This window comes from Epinephelus lanceolatus, chromosome 9 (assembly GCF_041903045.1).
Source record: "Epinephelus lanceolatus isolate andai-2023 chromosome 9, ASM4190304v1, whole genome shotgun sequence".
In the NCBI taxonomy this organism is placed as follows: Eukaryota; Metazoa; Chordata; class Actinopteri; order Perciformes; family Serranidae; genus Epinephelus; species Epinephelus lanceolatus.
This window is the reverse complement of record NC_135742.1, coordinates 29,028,958-29,047,524: the sequence shown is the minus strand read 5'-3', so window position 1 is coordinate 29,047,524 and position 18,567 is coordinate 29,028,958. Positions and strand designations below refer to the sequence as shown.

General features: G+C 43.6%; 1 protein-coding gene across 1 annotated transcript in view; it reads left to right on the top strand.

Annotated features, from left to right (window-relative positions):
* The window catches only part of adgrv1 (adhesion G protein-coupled receptor V1), a 130,921-nt gene that overhangs the window by 36,166 nt on the left and 76,188 nt on the right, over positions 1–18,567 (top strand). Inside the window, exons 22-58 of the mRNA XM_033619455.2 lie at positions 203–576; positions 1,266–1,445; positions 1,865–2,045; positions 2,302–2,495; positions 2,593–2,722; positions 3,032–3,112; positions 3,843–3,982; positions 4,151–4,516; positions 4,678–4,921; positions 5,033–5,248; positions 5,353–5,568; positions 5,665–5,909; positions 6,018–6,199; positions 6,326–6,824; positions 6,930–7,239; positions 7,367–7,576; positions 7,959–8,089; positions 8,276–8,375; positions 8,495–8,674; positions 8,785–8,948; positions 9,248–9,335; positions 10,717–10,795; positions 10,883–11,021; positions 11,323–11,464; positions 12,572–12,837; positions 13,001–13,176; positions 13,297–13,424; positions 13,566–13,747; positions 13,884–14,030; positions 14,150–14,230; positions 14,346–14,610; positions 15,317–15,439; positions 15,525–15,747; positions 15,881–16,085; positions 17,209–17,355; positions 17,510–17,765; positions 18,317–18,519. Of these exons, the coding sequence (XP_033475346.2) occupies positions 203–576; positions 1,266–1,445; positions 1,865–2,045; positions 2,302–2,495; positions 2,593–2,722; positions 3,032–3,112; positions 3,843–3,982; positions 4,151–4,516; positions 4,678–4,921; positions 5,033–5,248; positions 5,353–5,568; positions 5,665–5,909; positions 6,018–6,199; positions 6,326–6,824; positions 6,930–7,239; positions 7,367–7,576; positions 7,959–8,089; positions 8,276–8,375; positions 8,495–8,674; positions 8,785–8,948; positions 9,248–9,335; positions 10,717–10,795; positions 10,883–11,021; positions 11,323–11,464; positions 12,572–12,837; positions 13,001–13,176; positions 13,297–13,424; positions 13,566–13,747; positions 13,884–14,030; positions 14,150–14,230; positions 14,346–14,610; positions 15,317–15,439; positions 15,525–15,747; positions 15,881–16,085; positions 17,209–17,355; positions 17,510–17,765; positions 18,317–18,519 (7,193 nt within the window). The remainder of the gene's footprint in view (positions 1–202; positions 577–1,265; positions 1,446–1,864; positions 2,046–2,301; positions 2,496–2,592; positions 2,723–3,031; positions 3,113–3,842; positions 3,983–4,150; positions 4,517–4,677; positions 4,922–5,032; positions 5,249–5,352; positions 5,569–5,664; positions 5,910–6,017; positions 6,200–6,325; positions 6,825–6,929; positions 7,240–7,366; positions 7,577–7,958; positions 8,090–8,275; positions 8,376–8,494; positions 8,675–8,784; positions 8,949–9,247; positions 9,336–10,716; positions 10,796–10,882; positions 11,022–11,322; positions 11,465–12,571; positions 12,838–13,000; positions 13,177–13,296; positions 13,425–13,565; positions 13,748–13,883; positions 14,031–14,149; positions 14,231–14,345; positions 14,611–15,316; positions 15,440–15,524; positions 15,748–15,880; positions 16,086–17,208; positions 17,356–17,509; positions 17,766–18,316; positions 18,520–18,567) is intronic.

Genomic DNA, 18,567 nt, shown 5'->3' with positions numbered 1-18,567 from the left:
AGATGCACTGAAACTTGTTCAATACACAGTGATCTTATTGGAACAGAATACAGTGAATACATCGACAGTTGATGAGTAGGCGTGTGTGTATGGCTGGTGACAGCTTGTGACCCAGCACCACATTAATTGACTGAATGTCTCCAGATTAAACAGATTATTTTTGGCCATTACTATATTCTTGCTTTGTGTCTTTCTACTCCAGGACCTGCGACAGTGTTTATTGGGTCAGATCCTGAGGGTGAACAGCGGTACACAGGCCTCCTCCAGGATGTCCGCCTCTACAGGACTAAGCTGAACCGCAGCCAAATCCACGAGCTTCACACCCAGCCTGCTAAAACAGACCTGCGTAACATCTCAGGTTATCTCCGGTACAGGCAGGACGAGAGGCAGAAGTCATTTGTGGTGGAGGTCAGGGATGATAATGAGGAGGAGGGAGAGGAGGTGTTCTACCTACAGTTGGTAGCAGTTCAAGGTGGAGCGCGCCTGCCTTTCCCCAGACCCATCGCTACTTTGCGAGTCATGAAGAGTGACAATGCCAATGGGCTTTTTGGATTCACTGGTGCCTGCATACCTGATGTAAGTGCAGATATTAGTCAGTGGCATTTATAGGACCATTTTTGCAGCTCTGGGCACCCATAAGCACCCTACATACACTTCTGAACAAGCCCGAGTCTAAATGACCTCTATAAAAGAAGCATTTATTAATCACTTAGTAGTGTTTAAAGAGAAATGATATGCATAGAAACACATGTAATGTAAACCGACTGGTTTGTCAGTCCCTGTCCTGCTGCATATTTCATCAGTCTTCATGCCTGGCTGCAGAGAGAGCACGCTCTCCGTTTTTAGTTGGATCAGATGCGTGGGCTCTCATGTTGGCCCTTCTCAGGTAGAGCGACAGCTGGTGAAGCTGCAGCAGGTCTGTCAGTCTTAAGACATTCCTGTAGAAGTGGATCAGGAGTTCCAGCACTGGAAATGGGAGCTCTAGTTCCTTGTTTCCATCAGCACAACAGGTGGCAGGGCTGTGGATGGCATTCCATCAGAACTAGAGGATCTTCTTTAGGTCCTAGATCCTTTGGGGATAAATAGACGTAAAGGCATGTGGGCTATCAGGTGTTTTCCCTCTAAATCACATTATGACTGTGCTGGAATTAGACTGGGTCATTAACATTATTTGTAAGACTAGTTAATTTAAGCATTCAGTATGTATAAGTTCCCACAGTGGTTGAAAATTAATTGACATTTTATTCCCTTGTTTCTCTTCATAGACCACTGAGGAGGGCTCCACTGTCTCTTGTGTGATTGAGCGTATGCGTGGATCTCTGGACCACGTATATGTCAACTACAGTGTTACCCATCTGGATAGCTTGGACAGTGAGATGCCAGCCCATCAGGATTTTGTTAATGCCACTGGAGCTGTGCTTTTCATGCCTGGACAGCGCTCGGAGGTGTTTGTACTGCGCGCGCATGTGTGTGTGTATGTGTGTGAAGGAGAGAGAGTGACTCAGTGGTTGGACTTGTATTAATGTGATCTTGTATGAACTGGGGAAAACCCCTCTGAGTTTATTCAGGGCCACACAGAGCGCAGCCACTCAGTGTCATGTACACTGTATTTACACATCAGCATATTGATTTCAAATGAATACTGTATGTCCAGTTTACAGTAACAGCAGTATGTTACAGTCACCCTATTGCCATGTTTTAGACAACCAGCTCCACCTAGTGGCTTGTTGTTTGTGACTTTACTGATGTCAACAGGTGCCGGCTGATAATTAAGCTTTTATTGACTACTGAAATACAGGCTCTTTTTTTAAGCGTGCAGCCTGGATTTGAAAATGAAACTTATCTGTGTACATTTTTCTCTTAGGTGTTGAACCTGTTGGTGCTGGATGATAATCTCCCAGAGCTGGCAGAGTCCTTTCAGATCACACTGCTGTCAGCAGAGTCTGCTGACGGGAAGCCGGGCTCCACACCCACCAGTGGTGCAAGCATTGACCCAAATAACTCTGTCAACACTGTCACTGTCACAGCTAGTGACCATCCCTATGGTATTCACCCACATGCCTAAAAAACAGTACTGTTTTACATTCAGTGTTGCTATTCTTAGCAAAAAGCAATCCATACTTCTAAGATTATATTGTGTACAGTGGTTTAATAGATCAGCTAATTTTTTTCTCTCTGTCTTCCTCTTATTTGCATCATCCCTGCTACTTCATCACACCTATCCCCTCCTTCTTATTACATTCACCCCTATTTCTTTTCTTTTAACCATCACTATAACACACACGCCCTTCTCTAATCCAGGCCTGCTGCAGTTTCAGCCCAGCCCTCCAGCAGAGGGATTAATCTCTCCAGCATTAGAACCTGCCCACATAACTGTTAATGAGGAAGATGGACAAGTGCGTCTGCTGGTGGCCAGGGCTCAAGGGCTTTTGGGAAGGGTCATGGTAGGATATAGGACGACCCCATTCACAGCGTCCAGCCCTGAAGACTACGAGGTTTGCTTCCACTCTTTAATCTCATTGATTCATACACGCCGATGATGTACTGATAAACTAATTCCCTGGTTGCCTCTTCCTCTGTCTTCCACTGCAGGACTCAGAGGGCATGCTGGACTTTCTTCCTGGGGAGAGGTTAAAGTTCATCACTGTGACCATCGTAGACAATCCTGTCCCTGAGCTGGACAAGATTTTTAGAGTGGAGCTCTACAATGCTGATGGAGGAGGTGAGAGATTTGAGCCCAAAATCATGACGGTACTGTTTTTATTAGTTTGTGTACATTCTGGTATACTGTGAGCTTTAGAACTACTTTTCACTGTTTTGTACATTTTTATTAGACATTATTAGAGCTGAACTGATCCTGTGTTCTGCCCTACTGTTTTTGTGTGCTTTGTGTGCTGTGCTCCTGTGTGCTTCCTCATACCCACCTACCTACCTGCCTCCCCACATTCCCGTTTGCCCTTCCTTGTCTACTCCTCTGGTGTAACTCTAACCTGGTGTGACACTTGTGTGATCCTCGTGTGTGATCCATCAGTGGATCAGTTTCTGCGTAGTGAAGGAAGTGGTAGTGGGGAGAGTGACTCTGACTTCCTCCTTCCATCCTATCACCACCACGGTAAGTATCCCCCTCCTTTATTTCCCAGACAGCTTCTCGTCTCCATTCCTTCACCCCCACACACACATGATCTCTCACTCCCTAAGACCACATATCTCAAAGCCCAGTTCTATTAGGGATCAAGTGATATGTTGCTGCGGCTGACAAGCAATATTTTGATCTGATATTTAATAACTTCACTATCCAACATAGTACACAGAGAAAAATTCATCCCTAACACTTCATGAGTTGGTGTCTTTAAGCTCGGTCTTGGTGTACATACACACACACATATCTGAAGGTGTGTGCGGGCGTATGCATGTGTGTTCAATTGTGTGTGGTATTTACTTTGTACTGTGACCACTGTGAGAGGTGCCCAAGCAGAGGGATGTGGGAAAAGCAAATAGCCTTTCATAGGCATTAGGGGTAAGTGGTAGACAAAAAGTGTCAGAGAACCCAGTGTTTCACACTAAATGTGGGCTGCTGTCACCTGCTCTAAAATAACCCCCAAACACTGTATGACGCTTCGATTTCAATCTGATGCTCTGGACAGTTATTCCACTCTATTTAGTGGTATAAAGATGTGTGTTGTTATTGGGCTATTTCTATTACAGTCCCTCTTAATTGGTTAAAAGATCATTGTCACATTTCCATTCCCTCCTCTCTGACTGTTGGGTCCTTTTTATTTACTTCAAACTGAAACAAAATGTATCACCAAAAAGTAACACAAGCTCTGGTGTTTTGTGTGTAGCCAGCTTGGGAGCTGCAGCCCGCATCACAGTAACCATTGCCGCCTCTGATGATGCCCATGGAGTGTTTCAGTTCAGTCCTGCATCTCTGTCTGTTAATGGGACAGAGCCTGAGGATGGACACAGTGCTGTGGTCCTGCAGGTCAGTGAAATACACAGTTTGAAAATAAGGAAGTGCCCAGTGAGGCTCAAATGAGATAGATGCTCCCTTGTGTTTGCATTAGCAAGTCAAGATGTTAAAGGGACAGTTCGCTACAAAATCAAGAATATATATTTTTCCTCTTACCTGTAGTTCTGTTTATCAATCTAGGTGGATCGGTCCTTTGGTGATCTCTCCAACGTAACTGTGTATTGGGAGGTTGATCCCAGTTCTGAGGGGGAGTTAATCAGCAGGTCTGGAAACATCTCCTTTGGTGTGGGTCAGAGATCAGAGAACATCATCATCAGTGTGGCCCCGGATGACATCCCTGAGTTGGACAAGAGTTTCAACGTGTCTTTGGTTAACGTCTCCCACGGTCGTCTGGGTGTCCAGACATCTGCTATTCTGACTGTTCTTGCCAGCAACGATCCTTACGGTGTTTTTGTATTCGCTAATGCAACAAGGTCTGTCCGACTTCCTGAAGCTGACTCAACTGTCTCCCTCACCATCGTGCGACAGAGAGGCCTGATGGGTCAGGTGTGTCCCACTGTATAAGTTTTAGAAATGTATTGGATGTATAGAAATTAAAGCCTCTCGTGATTGTGTTTCTTTGACTTTTAATAAATGAATAACCCAAAATGATAGATGCTCACATGTGGCTTATGTTTATGGTGTTTTCCATTTTTTAACTTGTCTAGGTGCGAATCACTTATGAGACACTAAAGGAGACAGATCCAGAACCTTACAGGACCCCTGGGGTGGGCCGAGCCACTGAAGGGCGGGATTTTGTTCCCCTCTTGGATTCTGTTGTGTTCTTGGCCAATCAGAGTGAAGCAAACATCACCCTCCGAGTGCTGGATGATGAGGACCCAGAAAGGGACGAGTCGGTGTTTGTGAAGTTGATCAGTGTTAAACTCATCCAAGGAGAGCAGGAGAGGCTCAGTAAGATACTGACATCCCCACCATGGGAAGATTTTACCTGACACATTTATTTAGGATGTAATGATACTTCAACCAGGCTACACTAAACTTTCCTGTCACTGTTCCCTCCAGTTTCCAATTCCCCTTCTCTGGGCCCCAGGACTGACATTGTAGCCCAGGTGATTGTGGAGGCCAGCGACGATGCTTTTGGAGTCCTCCAGCTGTCGGCTTCTGCTGTCAGTGTAGCTGAGCACTACGTTGGACCCATAATAAATGTTACACGCGTTGGGGGGATTTTTGCTGACGTATCTGTCAAGTTCCGAGCAGTGCCTTTGACCGCCAGAGTCAGTAAGTTTTGGGCGTGGAGCATGGATTTCAGTCTTTCTCTGTATGATTTGTGTGTGAGCAGGCAGGACATGTCCATGTGTTTGTGCATGTGTGCAATCCTACAGGTGAAGACTACAGCGTAGCCTCCACTGATGTGGTCCTCCTAGAAGGGGAGTCCAGTAAATCTGTACCCATCTATGTCATAAATGACGTGGTACCTGAGCTGGAGGAGACCTTTCTCATCGAGCTGATCAACCAGACTACCGGAGGAGCTCTCCTGGGGGAGCTCACACGTGCCATCATCACCATACTGCCTTCTGACGACCCTTTTGGTGCCTTTGGTGAGTAGACATTATTCAGGTTATGTTTCAGTCTTTTCATCTTATTTTGGACAGTTTCTTGATGTTGAGCAAGTTCTCAATTTTACTTCTATCTAGTCTTCCAAGCTGCTCCAGTTACCATAGAGGAACCAGGGTCTAACTCCATTGAGGTCACGTTGCCTATAGTGCGTAACGCTGGCACTATTGGCACAGTGGTCGTCCAGTGGCAGGCCACTGTCAATGGTAAACTAGCAGTAGGGGACATCCGACCCACATCAGGAGAGGTGAAATTCGCTCCTGGAGAGACCATGAAGACGCTCCGAGTGGAGATTTTAGCTGACGATGTCCCTGAAATCACAGAGGTGAGAAGCTGGCAGGGAAAATTTGAATTATGTGAAATGATACAACCTTTCAAATAGTTAACATTATTTTGGTTACAATACCTATTACACACCTTCTGTCTTTTCTAGAAAATTAAAGTGGAGCTCACTGGTGCCAGTAATGGAGGAAGCCTTGGTGCAGATACGTCTGTTGACATAATAGTGCCTGAAAATGACAACCCATATGGGATAGTGTACTTTGAACAGTCTGTTTACCGCCTTCAGGAGCCACTGGAGGGAGTTTATCATGCCAATATAAGTGTCCGAAGGAGGTACTGTTAATTATTGTTTTCTTCCGGAATAATGGTTTTATTTTAAGCTTTTTATGTACTCCTATGTTAAACCCCCTTTTCCAATCTGCTGTCTTGTCTGTGTCATCCCTATTGCTTTAATTCCAGAGGTGGCCACTTTGGTCGCTTGGCGATCGTGTACAGCACCTCTGAGATCGACATTGTCGGCTTGGCTCAGGCTGACGGCCAGGACCTGCTAATGTACTATAACCCTCCAAAACCAGGTGCTCCATCTACCGCCCCCATTAGGACAGTTAACATCACTGGTCAGGGTGACGCCCTGGCTGCATGTGCTGCTGCCTGTCTGAGAGAGCGTGCCTGCCAGGCTTTCTCTCTGTCGTCAGGGGTGAGCCCAGCATCCTGCACGTGGGTGATGTCAGGGGTTGACCAGCTGACGGCTAAATCTCAGGTTATGACTTATGTCAAAAACATCACAGCAGCTGCTGTCCTGTTCAGTGCCCAGGCTGTGGCGGGGAGCGATTATAGCCCTGTGACAGCTCAAAGTGCCTTCATGGAAGATGGGTCTGGGGTCGCTAACGTCACAGTCCCAATCTTGACTGATAAATTTCCTGAAATGGATGAGAGCTTCTTCATACAGATCTTAAAGGTAAAAACCTCTATTGCCTTGTGTTATTTATGGCTTTATTTGTTTAACTGGTATTTTCTTTTAACTGTATATCAAATAAAATGTTTTACCATTTGTTGTTTAAAGGTAGAGCTGGTAAATCTGACTGTGGAACAGAAGAACCAGCCCTCGATCGGCCAGCCAGACAAAGCCGTGGTCACTATAGGGATCAATGGAGATGCATTCGGTGTATTTTTGATATACAGCCTTAGTCCCAACACCACCAATGACGGGCTTTATTTAGAGGTTCGAGAAGAGCCCTCAGTTGTGGTGCCTCTTGTTATAGAGAGGAGAGGAGGGAATCTTGGCACTGTCACCGTAGAGTGGAGGTTTGTTGGAGGAATGGCCACGCCAGATGCCGACTTCACTGGGAGTGGAGGGACTCTGGTTTTTGACGGTATGTGAATCACACACTGATTAGCAATAGCATGTAGTCTTATAATTCTCTATCAAGAATTATATAAAAAGCCGCATCAAATGTCCAATTAAACAGCATGTGTGTACTTTATCCTCTCTGCCTACAGGTGATCTGAAGAAGACAATAGAGATAGTAATCAGAGATGATATTGAGCCAGAGGACAACGAGAGCCTCATGATTGGTCTTGTTAATACGGAGGGAGGAAGTCGGATCCTGCCCAGCTCTGACACCGTAACCATAGTGATACTGGCTAACGATAATGTGGCTGGGATAATAGGATTTCATCCAGCCTCACGTTCTGTCATCGCCAGAGAAGGTGGGTAGTTGTCTTGGATAATTTTCAAGTGTGTTTGGATTTTCAGTGTGTCCAGGAAAAATATCACTCCCAATTTTTTAAATTCCAAAACCTCTCCACTGTCACTAGAGATGTGTCCTCATTATGTATGAGTGCAAACGTAAGGGAATGCACTCTGAGTAATGACGGCATGTAGCAACAGGTGGGCTCTGTGGTTGTCTGTCATTGTGTTGAAATTATGTATGCATGAGCGGTTGAAGTGTCCCTGAGCATAATCCATACAGTTGAGACCTTGAGTTGCCTCTACTGGCACCTACAGTATAAATAAAGGATTTCACATTGGACGTCCATAAATGTATCCATCTTTACAAACCTATGTTTGAACTTGTATTTCATTTTACAGGTGAGAGGCTGTCCTTATTAGTGTTGAGAACAGCTCCAGGTTTGGGTAATGTCACTGTGGACTGGACTGTTCAGGGGCCCCTTGTACACCGAACCTTCAGCCAAACCTCAGGGACACTTTTCTTCACTGAGGTAAATATTAAATGGAAATCATTGATCAGATTATTGTTGGATTAAACACATTTATTGCACAGTATGGTGGTTCTCCTGTGTAGGTGGCTGAAGGTATCAACCACAGAGCTTATAAAGTCAACTAAAAAAAGATGAAATTGAATTGTCTCCAGGACTAATTATGTATTTGGGATGTTTCTCCTTCAGAGAGAACTAAATGGCACCATAGCCCTGCAGCTCCTTGAGGATGCCACACCAGAGGACAAAGACGAATACAAAGTTTCCTTGTCCAACGTACAAACGTTCGGTAATGCATTTGCTCTTAGTATCTTTGTGGTCGATAATTGTGCATGAAAATAGAAATATCTCAAAATAAGCCTTGTCAGGATTCTTACACAGATTAATGTTCCCCTGACTTCCGCACAGGTGTTGCGGTGACAGGCCATGCTGCCCTGGATGTTCAGGGCAGTGAAGCAGTGCTTACTGTGGACACCAGCGACCAGCCCTATGGGCTGCTGACCATCGCCCCTTCATCTCTCAGGGTGACCACAGAGGAACGAGACCGAACTATAAACATCTACGTCAATAGAGAGTTTGGAGCCTCAGGTGAGCGTGAACACAAAAATGTGTACTAAATGAATGAATGGATTCCCTTTTAATTAATTCATTTCAATTATTACCTGGTGACTGAAATCATACCTAATGTTTGTGTACAGGAGCAGTAAATATCACGTATGAGGTTATAAGAGGTTCTCTACAAGACATGACCCAGCTGGAGGGTGCTCTCGCTGAACCTGGGCAAGACTTCATCTCTGGTACTGGTTCTGTAATCCTTCAAGATGGGCAGACCTCTGTTGCCATCCCTGTCACCATACTGGAGGTAAAGGTCTTGGCTATTTTCCATTTTCATTTGTCTTTCATCAAACTCAATACCTCAGACCAGACTGTTTTTTCCACAACATTGTGCCATGATTTGTCCTTCCATTCATCTTTTTTGTTTTCTGATTACTGATTTGTGGGATTACAATGTTAACTTTTTTTGAACAAGATGACGAAATGGATATTAGTTCTCAGCCAGTATAAGCTCTTATTTTCTTTGTGAGACAAGCTCTAAATCCTTGAAGCAGATTTGTTTGAATGTGGAATTTAAAAGCTTTTTATTCCTGTTTGTTTTAACAGGATGACATTCCTGAGTTGCAGGAGTTCTTCCTCGTCAACATAACATCAGCAGTACTCATCACAACTCTTGCCACTGTTCCCCAACTGGGTATGGAGCTAATCTGCACTAAAGCTGTTACTAAATTTATTTAATCACCTTAGGCCATTGTAGACAGATGTGCCATCGTAGTGCCGAATTACATAAATTACATTATTGAAATTGTTTGATTTCTGTAATTGTTTTTCTGTTTCCTCCATTTTTTTCAAGAGCTACAATAATTAATCAATTAGTTGACAACTATTTAATTAACTACCAACTAATTTGATCATCCATTAATCGGTTTGAGTAATTTTTTTAAGAAAAAAAGTCAAAATGTCTAATTCCAGCTTCTTAAATGTAAATATTTTCTGGTGTCTTCACTCCTCAATGACAGTTAACTGAATATCTTTGGACTGTGAGCTAAACAAGACGTGAAGATGTCATCTTGGGCTTTGGGAAACATGAATTAATATTATTCACCATTTTCTGACATTTATAGATCAAACAACTAATCAATTAATTGAAGGAAAAACTCACCAATGAAAAACAATCTTTAGTTGCAGCCCTACTTTTTTCTGATGTATTTTGCATTTTTAAATAGTTTCTGCATTTTTATGAAATCACTCTCCTTCTTTTCTGTTTATAATTTCTCACCATTTCCTCTGTTTGATGAGTAGAAGTTGTGTATTGCACATTGCCAGGTAAAATACACACTCATATGTTCACAAGCTTTGTCTCAAATGTCATGTAGTTTGATGTACAGTATTCCCGTATGGTACATGAAACTACAACATTGTAGTTGACTGTCAAAATGCACCATAAAATAGCTTGGTAGTTACTGCAACTGCTTTTGCATAATCCAAACCACAGTCCAATTTATGAATGAGTAACTTTAGAAAGTGATGAGTAGACAGAATACTACGGGCACAGCAGCAAGCTCCCAGAATACTATGGGCCTTCTGCGTGGAGACACACAGTAAACACACGGACGCTCTTTTGGCAGCAGTCATTATGTGGCTTGGATGGTGAGATTGATGCTTTCCATGATTGAGGAAGCCTGGGGATTTGGTGGGAGCCGAGTAGCACTGTGTGGTGAGGAGACAGAAAGCCAAACTAAACCCGTAGCTGGCCTCCCAGTGTCTTGGCCATAGAGTGAATGGGAGAAGACTATTCAGGGGGTCATAAATCAGTCCGCCCAAAAGACTTGGCTGCTCAGTCTTCAAGCCACTTACAGGAGACGCTTCTTAGCTGTAATCCTTTGCTCAAATGTGCCATGACGGACATTAGATCCTCTACAGTTTCCTCTTGCACATCTTGCTGTTGGTGCTTGCACTGTAGTGAAATCTCTGAAGTCAGCACTGACATTACTTAATGTATTACTACATTCATTATAAACAGTTGACAGTCTAAAAGTTATATGTTTCCTTTTTATATGATGTAATTTCCCCAGACACCCAGGGTTTGATGGCAGAGGTTAGCATTGCTGCTAATGATGGAATAAGAGGAGTCATTGAATGGACAAACACCATGTAAGAAATGCACCCACCAATAACACATTCTTTATGTTGATTTGTACATACTGTTTTTTAATCATCCAAATGTGTTCTTGTTACCAGGTTTGAAGTGAATGAAACAACAGGAGTTTTGACTCTAGTGGCCTACAGGAACAAGGGGACGTATGGGAATGTCTCTCTCCTCTTCTATGCTCAGAACCTGGAAGCTCAACAGGGACTGGACTACAACACCAGTGAAACGGTCAGCCATACACACAAAGTCACACACCTACACATACATACTTACACAGCACATCATGTACTTGTAGTAGCATGAATATCTAGAGGGGCTAAGTCAAGAGCAACTGGGCTCTTCACTTCTGAAGAAGATGAACTGAAGAAGCCTTTTGGTTGAGAGAAAAAAAGGTTTTCAAGAATCTGAGGCAAGTCCAGTTGCCGTTGACTTAGCCCCTCTAAATATACCATTACTTGGATGACTGAGAGACTTCATAGACCTGTGGTAGCATGAAGTGTTTAAACTGAAAACCCTTCTGTTCACACAGATGCTTCATTTTGTTGATGGCGAAAGGCACAAGTTTGTAGAAGTGCAGATCATCGATGACGCCATTCCAGAGGGAGCTGAGAGGTTCCAGCTCATCCTGTCCGAGCCTTCTTCTGGACTGGAGCTGGGAGCCAATACCACAGGTAGATAGCAGGGCAGAATAGAAAACAATAGAATTTCTGAAATGTCCAAGGAAGTGAAACATAAGCTTCCAGTGCACAGTTAAAATATGAAGTACATAATATGCAATTCATGGTCAAGACTTAGTAAAGATTTCTTAAGGGCAGTTAGATAAATTAACAACATGTGAGATAAAGGAGGTCTCATACCATGACCATAGAAAATACTTGTTTCTGATTGGCTGGCAGCAGATGTTATAGGATTTGTATGGGAACAGTTATTGTATATCTCTGTTCTATATAAATGGGCAAGTTAAATCAAACTGTAGGTAACCAATAGCCACAGTGTATCTCTCTCATGGCGTTCCTAACCATGAATTAACAGACTGCAAACACACTTAAAAAACTGAATGACGTTTTAAACATAGCCAATTTTTTCGACAGTTGGTGCTTAAGTATGAAGGTAACAGTACACAACGAGGTGACAACAAGGTATATGAAAACAAAAGGACAGCATGTTGTGTACTGTTGCTTACTTACAATAAACCTATCAATTTATTTTGGGTCATAACAGTTACAGAAACTGGAACAAAGTTCAGTCAGGAACACTTTAGTCAAAGAAAACTTAATTTCCATGTGCAGTTTTATATTTGGCGGTATGGCTCTGTTCTGGGGCCCCTCTGCCTTTCCTAAGCCTACACAGAAAGCCTCTTTCACACACCTACGTGGAAAGCTTTAGACAGAGAGAGTACACCTCTCGGCCCTTCCATGTGCCTACATTGAAAGCCTAAGGCAGGGAGAGCAGTAGCAAAGACCCCTGGGAACAGAACAGAGCAGCATCAGTGACAAACAGAAATGACATCAAAAAGTCAGACACAACATGAAAAGGAGGAGCTGGGGTGGGGGCGGGTTGCGAAGCAGCTTGCAGAGGAAGCAGCAACAGTAGGCAGGCCAACAGTAGGCAGTTTAAATAGGGCGCCCTGAATGAGATTTGTGAAACACAACAGTATTAGTATTATGAAATTACTGTTAAATTTATAAGAATTGACTGCTGATTTGTTCTCCTCTGCCTATACTGCACGTATCTATGATATTATTTTGCTAATCTTCATCTGTATTTTTTTCTTGTAGCAACCGTGAATATCCTGGCGAGTGACGATGGACATGGTGTTATTTCCTTTAACACCAGTGAGCACTTCTTATTGATGGAGCCCACATCTGTGTCTGGGCTGAGTGAGAGCGTAGCCACCCTGTACGTGGTTCGTAACCCTGAGGAAGGCACATTTGGCACCGTAACTGTTCAGTTTACAATAACTGACGCCAACGGGAGTCTAGCAGAGGATGATTTGATGCCAGCACAAGGGTTTGTGGTGCTAGAGGATGGAGTCAGATTTAAGGTGTGGGAAAGTAGATTTTTACTGGTTATATGGCAATAAAAACATGACAAAACATGTATAGTGTTAAAGAGCAATTTTTCTTTTCCATTGCTCTTAAAGCTTTAAAATTTTACTGTATAATACATTGTAGTAGTCTTTATCTAATCTTTATGTGTTGTTTCAGATGCTGGAGATCTGGGCAGTACTGGATGCTGAGCCTGAAGTAAATGAAACCTTCACAGTAACCTTGTCCAGCCCAACAGGAGGTGCACGACTGGGTGACCAACTCCAAACTCTCATCACCGTCTTGGAGAACTTGGCTCCTTCTGGCTTGTTCCGCATCGGACCTACTATGAACAGGTCTCAATACAGTTGTACGAAAGGATCTCAAATCTAGAATAGCCTAAACACTGGCAGTATTTAATGTCATATGTACGTGTGGCTGTAAAAATGTGTCTTATTCTATGTGTGTTTGTACAGAACTAACACAGAGGTGGTTGCTGATGAAGGCGGCAGAGCAGTCTTCCTCACCGTGTCTCGCAGTAATGGTCTGGAGTCAGCTGTCAGTGTGGAATGGGAGACACAGTCTGACACAGCTATTGCCTCTGGTGAGGCCAACAAATGTCTTAATTCAAAGTCACCTCAACTTCTTGAACACTCATAAATGCTCCTCTTTTCTTCTGCTGTTCCTTTAACCCTTTGTCCCTTCCAGTAAGCAATTATGATTCATTTTTCTCCTTATTTTCTAGAGGGTCACCTCCCAGTGATGGGTGTGTACCAGAGCTTTGAGGACAACCCCACCTCTTCTTGGTGCTCCGTTCCTGAAGGCCCTTCCTTCCTGGCTATGAGGCTGGATAGGAAGCCTGTTGTTGGATCATCCCACACCTTGGCCATTCTTTATCAGTGGCAGGGTGTTTTTGTACCAGTAGAGGTAGGCTTACAATAGCACTGTCCTTCAACTAGCACATGATGCTCTTACATACTAAAACATCCAGTAGCAATGAGCCAGGGCAACAAGCTAATTATGTCGTTAGCATAAAAATCTCTCTGTCTTTTGGTCATTACAGTCTGTTAGGGTTCAGGACCCCAGCAGCTGTGTGGGCTTTGCAGTAAATGGCTCTACCTACATGGGCATTGCACATAGTGGTCCTCCCTTCTCCCCTGCTGCCAACCTCAGCATCTTCAAATTGCAGAAGGACCTCAACATCACGTTGGTATGTATATAAACTCAGTCCTTGTACAACATTGCTATCACGTTGTTGTATGTTACCATAACAGAGTGGCACTGTCTTGTATTATTGTCATATGATTTGAGACAATCTGATTTCTCTAGGAACAAATCTTAGGCATTGAAGCTCTGGATGTGAAACACTTCTCCACCGAAGGCAGGGATTATCTGATTGCATCAAGCCAGGTGAGGCTGACTGTCCCACTGTTTAGACCGATATCTAATTGTTTTTAATTATTTCAAGATCATGAGGAATTTCAAGCCTAACATGACTAAAATCAGGTTTTGTTTCATGCCACAGATTTTTATTTGGACTGGAGGCTCCTTCACCCTCCTCCAGACTCTTGACCTCGAACAGGACATCGTCAGTGTAACTCCATTCACTCGAGCAGGCGTTCCCTACCTGTTATTGTGCGTAGACAGACAGACTGTCAGCTGCTCTTTGCTGCAGTGGGACAATGGAAGATTTCAGAATCCACAGTCACTCCAACTCACTGGCAGAGCCATTCAGGTGGAGGCAATCAACACCAGAGCAGACGACACTCTCCTGTTGGTTGTCATTGAAGGTGAGCTGTTTTGCTTTGATATCATGATTGAATGCTGTGGGTTTTTCTTGCACGTTTAAATAACTACTGTCACTCTATGTATTTGAACATAATTAAACTGGTTAGTTGAAAATATACGAGCTTGTTAACTTCAAAGGTTTGTGGTGCAGAGATTACATATTTAAAAATGGCCCAGAATAGGAGTCAAGTGCTCTTAGTCTATGGTGTGCTTATGGGTTGGTTGTGTTTTTGCAATAATGAGATGCTGTTTTCTGTGGTTGTTCTCTCAGTGTACTTTCTAGTGGATTTTGCAGCGGTTAAATGTTGGTTAGCACAGTACAAACAAATCGGTGATACTTTAGAAGGCGCACAGAAACTACGTGTCTGTTGCAGACAAAACAGCCTTGTTCTGTTGTCTCAACTAAGATGACAAAATTCACAGTGCAGGCCAGATCATATATTTATACTACGCTCTGTATATTTTGATGAGACATAATCCCTCTGAGTCTGCAAAAGTGGTGAGTTTCCTTGGTTCAGACCTGTTGTGGGTTTACGGGAAAGGCCTCAGTGTGGAGCAGAGCAGAGCCACAGAGGGATTCGGAGGTTGTAATTTGTCAGTCTTGGGTGTGTCATTCAAACCAGTCCTTACTTTACATAAACATGCTATTCTAGCATGAGAGCACGTTAATCAGCATTTGTTTCTGTGCATTCCTTTTTCTTTCTCCAGGTTTCTCTCCATCCTGTGAGGTGTTACAGTGGAGCTCAGAGCAGCCTTCACCGCAGCTTTATCAGTCCATTCCTCACCCAGGCCTCACCTCTATTCACCCCTTTACAGCTCCTTCTGGGATCAGTAAGCTCAAATGTCATAAGCTGCTTTGTTTCAATCTGTATCCAGTTATGTTTGAACACTGACCAGACCTTTTCCTTCCTCATAGCTTATGTCCTGCTAGCTGGAAGAAATGGCTCATCACTGTACTCCTGGAGGTCTGATGTCGACCTGTTTGCCATGGTCCTGAGGGCCCCTCCAGCCATTAGCTTCCTTTCTCTCATGGTCCCATCGCTCAACACCACCAAGACCCTCTTGGCTTCCTCTGAAGAGAATAGCTCCACTGTTTACGAATTCACTTCTGTCTCCAACCAGTCTGACTTCATACCCAGGTACCCAAATTGCTTTTAAAAGTCACTAACAGGCTTGTTTTGCCCAGAAAAGCAAATCCTGCCTAAGGAGAAATAAGACATAAAGAAAGTTAAGTAATGCCTGATATGTCTTTCTTTATTTTCTCACATTCAGTTTTGGGGAGTTGCACTTTGCACCAGGTGACAGCGAGTTAGAGATAGCAGTGACCATTGTAGATGACGACATCCCTGAGGAGCAGGAACACTTCCAGGTCAGCCTGAAGAATCCAAAGGGCGGGGCTGAGATTGGATTTGGTGGTCAGGTGACTGTCATTGTCCCAACCAACGATGATGCCCATGGGGTCATCGGCTTTGCTCAGGTAAGCACATACAAATTTTGATATTAAACAGCTTGTGCATTTGTCTGTCGTGTTAAAGGGAAAATTCACCATCTTTTATGTGAGTGTCCAATCATTGTTAATGGCAAATGTAGCCAATCTAAGCAATAAAGTTCTCAGTGCGTGCTATACTGACAGAGGAAGCTGAGTTCCCCTTCTTGCTGGGCCGTGCCAGCAGTGCCGACATGTACCAAGAGGTTTATAAGTTCTGCCTGTACTTCTACAGGTAAAATGAAAAAAAAGCAGCACATTACCGCTTCACTTTCACTTTCTGTTTTTTTACCTTTTACAATAAGAGCCCAACTAAAATTACTCAGAGCATTTCACTAAGAGGTAACTCAACAAAATAGCTTACAACTGCGTAAGGTGACAGAAACACTCACTCAATGGTTATCTGCTGTCTCGGCCCTGCTGGTCCGGATTGTCTTTTGCAGTTTATCTTTGGAAACCTGAAGAAGGTTTCCAGCCCACCTCTGTCCAAGTGAGGAGGAACTTTGATGATGGTAACATCATACAACTGTTCTCGTGGGGCTCTTGCAGCGTTGGCAACAGTATGCAACAAAAACAGCCCTTTTAGCAGAGGCACCACCAGTCGATGTTTGCTCTCAGCAGCCCAGGTTCTGAAGGCTCTCCACCACAGCTTCAGCGTCTCTCCACTACAGTTCTTAGGCCATATCTACTGGCTTGAATAAATACAACTGAGCCATAACACTGATGATATGTTTGCTTTGCATTTGCAATACAATTGAAGAGAGCAAGGAAGTTCTGGCTTGGAGGCATTAAGAGCACGGCCCCTGGCTACCTGGAGGAGATATCCAATCTGTAGTTCTTCCTGCCCCCAACTACGTCACTGTCACATAAGATGACTACGCTAGATGTGGGAATGTAAACAGCTTTTGCGGCTGCTGAACCCAGCTTTCTCGGTCAATATGCCTTCATTGACAACATTTACCAACAACACTGACTGGACATCCACATAAAAGGTGTCACATTTTCCCTTTAATTAGTCGTCATGCTACAGTCATTTCGTTAAACCTCAAGGTATTCTTAAGTATTACCAAAAGCTATTGTAATACAGAAATGTATTGTCATTTCTTCTCTGCAGAATTCCCTATCTGTGGAAGTGGAGGAGTTGGAGCAAAATAATCAGATTTCCCTCAGTGTGGAGAGGAAAAGAGGGACTTTTGGCCGCCTGACTGTCCACTGGGCTGCCAACGGCAGTCTGGCAGACATTTACCCCACTTCAGGAGTGGTGAGTAAACCTTGCCCTCCAGTCATACTTAAGAAACATTACTGTATGTATTGGCAGCATATTAGAAAATGAAATGCTCACCAAAATGGGAAAATTAAAATGTAATGTCTCAAATTTGTAGGATCAAGTAATAAAAAATGTTTTGATATCCTAGGTTACATTTTCCGAGGGCCAGTCGGTGGCCATCATCTCACTGACTGTGATAGCAGATGGTGTCCCAGAGCTGAGGGAGAATGTCACCATCGCCCTCATAGATGTCACCACTGTGGGGCTGCAGGACCTTCGACAGGCTGCGGTCATCGACAAGCAGCGGGCGCAAGCTCTTCTCAGCATCCTACCAAATGGTTCTCCCTACGGGGTGATTGGATGGCATCTGGACTCCCAGTTTACACTAACACAGGAACCACAGAGTAAGGGTAGAATTTATGTCACAAGACATTAATACATGAGTGATGATTTGTCAGTATATGTGTGTTGTTACTGGATCACAGTGCAGCGGAGTTTTATTTTGTGTAATGAGTTTACATTATTGCTAACCTATTCAAAGATATCCACCAACTGTGGTTTCTCTTCAGCCAAGAAACAGTTGCTGTGAGTTAAGCTGGTCACTGAATACCAATCGTTCTTATTTTTGGATGAGTTTCTTAAGTAGCTTTTACAGTAATCACACTTTGAGATTTACTGTAAAGGAGATCTGCAGTGATTTCCAGGATGTGAAGTATTTCGGATTTGTCTTAATCGGTGTGTTGGAGGCTGGCCTCAAATGTCAGAAAAGTCCAAACATGAGACTTGCATACCTTTATACCATCCTTCAAATATTATTTAACTTAACTTTATGGGATTTTGTTTGATTTAGTTTGTTATTGCCATCATCCATGACATGAGAGGTCTTTGTAAATATAATTTCAATGCAATCTTTTAACACTGATTTATGTAATCTCTCTTTTCTCCCATTCTGCAGGGTACCCGGTCAATGTGACTCTCTCAATAGTGAGGGAGCAGGGCTCTTCAGGTGAGGTGGAAATCCATTACCAGACCAGCCCGGCCCTGTACCAGCCCCCATCTAACCAGGCCACTGCAGGACAGGACTACACTCCCAAAGACAACACCATCATCATGATAAATGGTGCTACTGTGGCCCTTGTCACTGTCACAATCCTACCGGTAATTAAAAGAGCATTGAGTCCTTTTATCTACTTAGCATGTAAAACC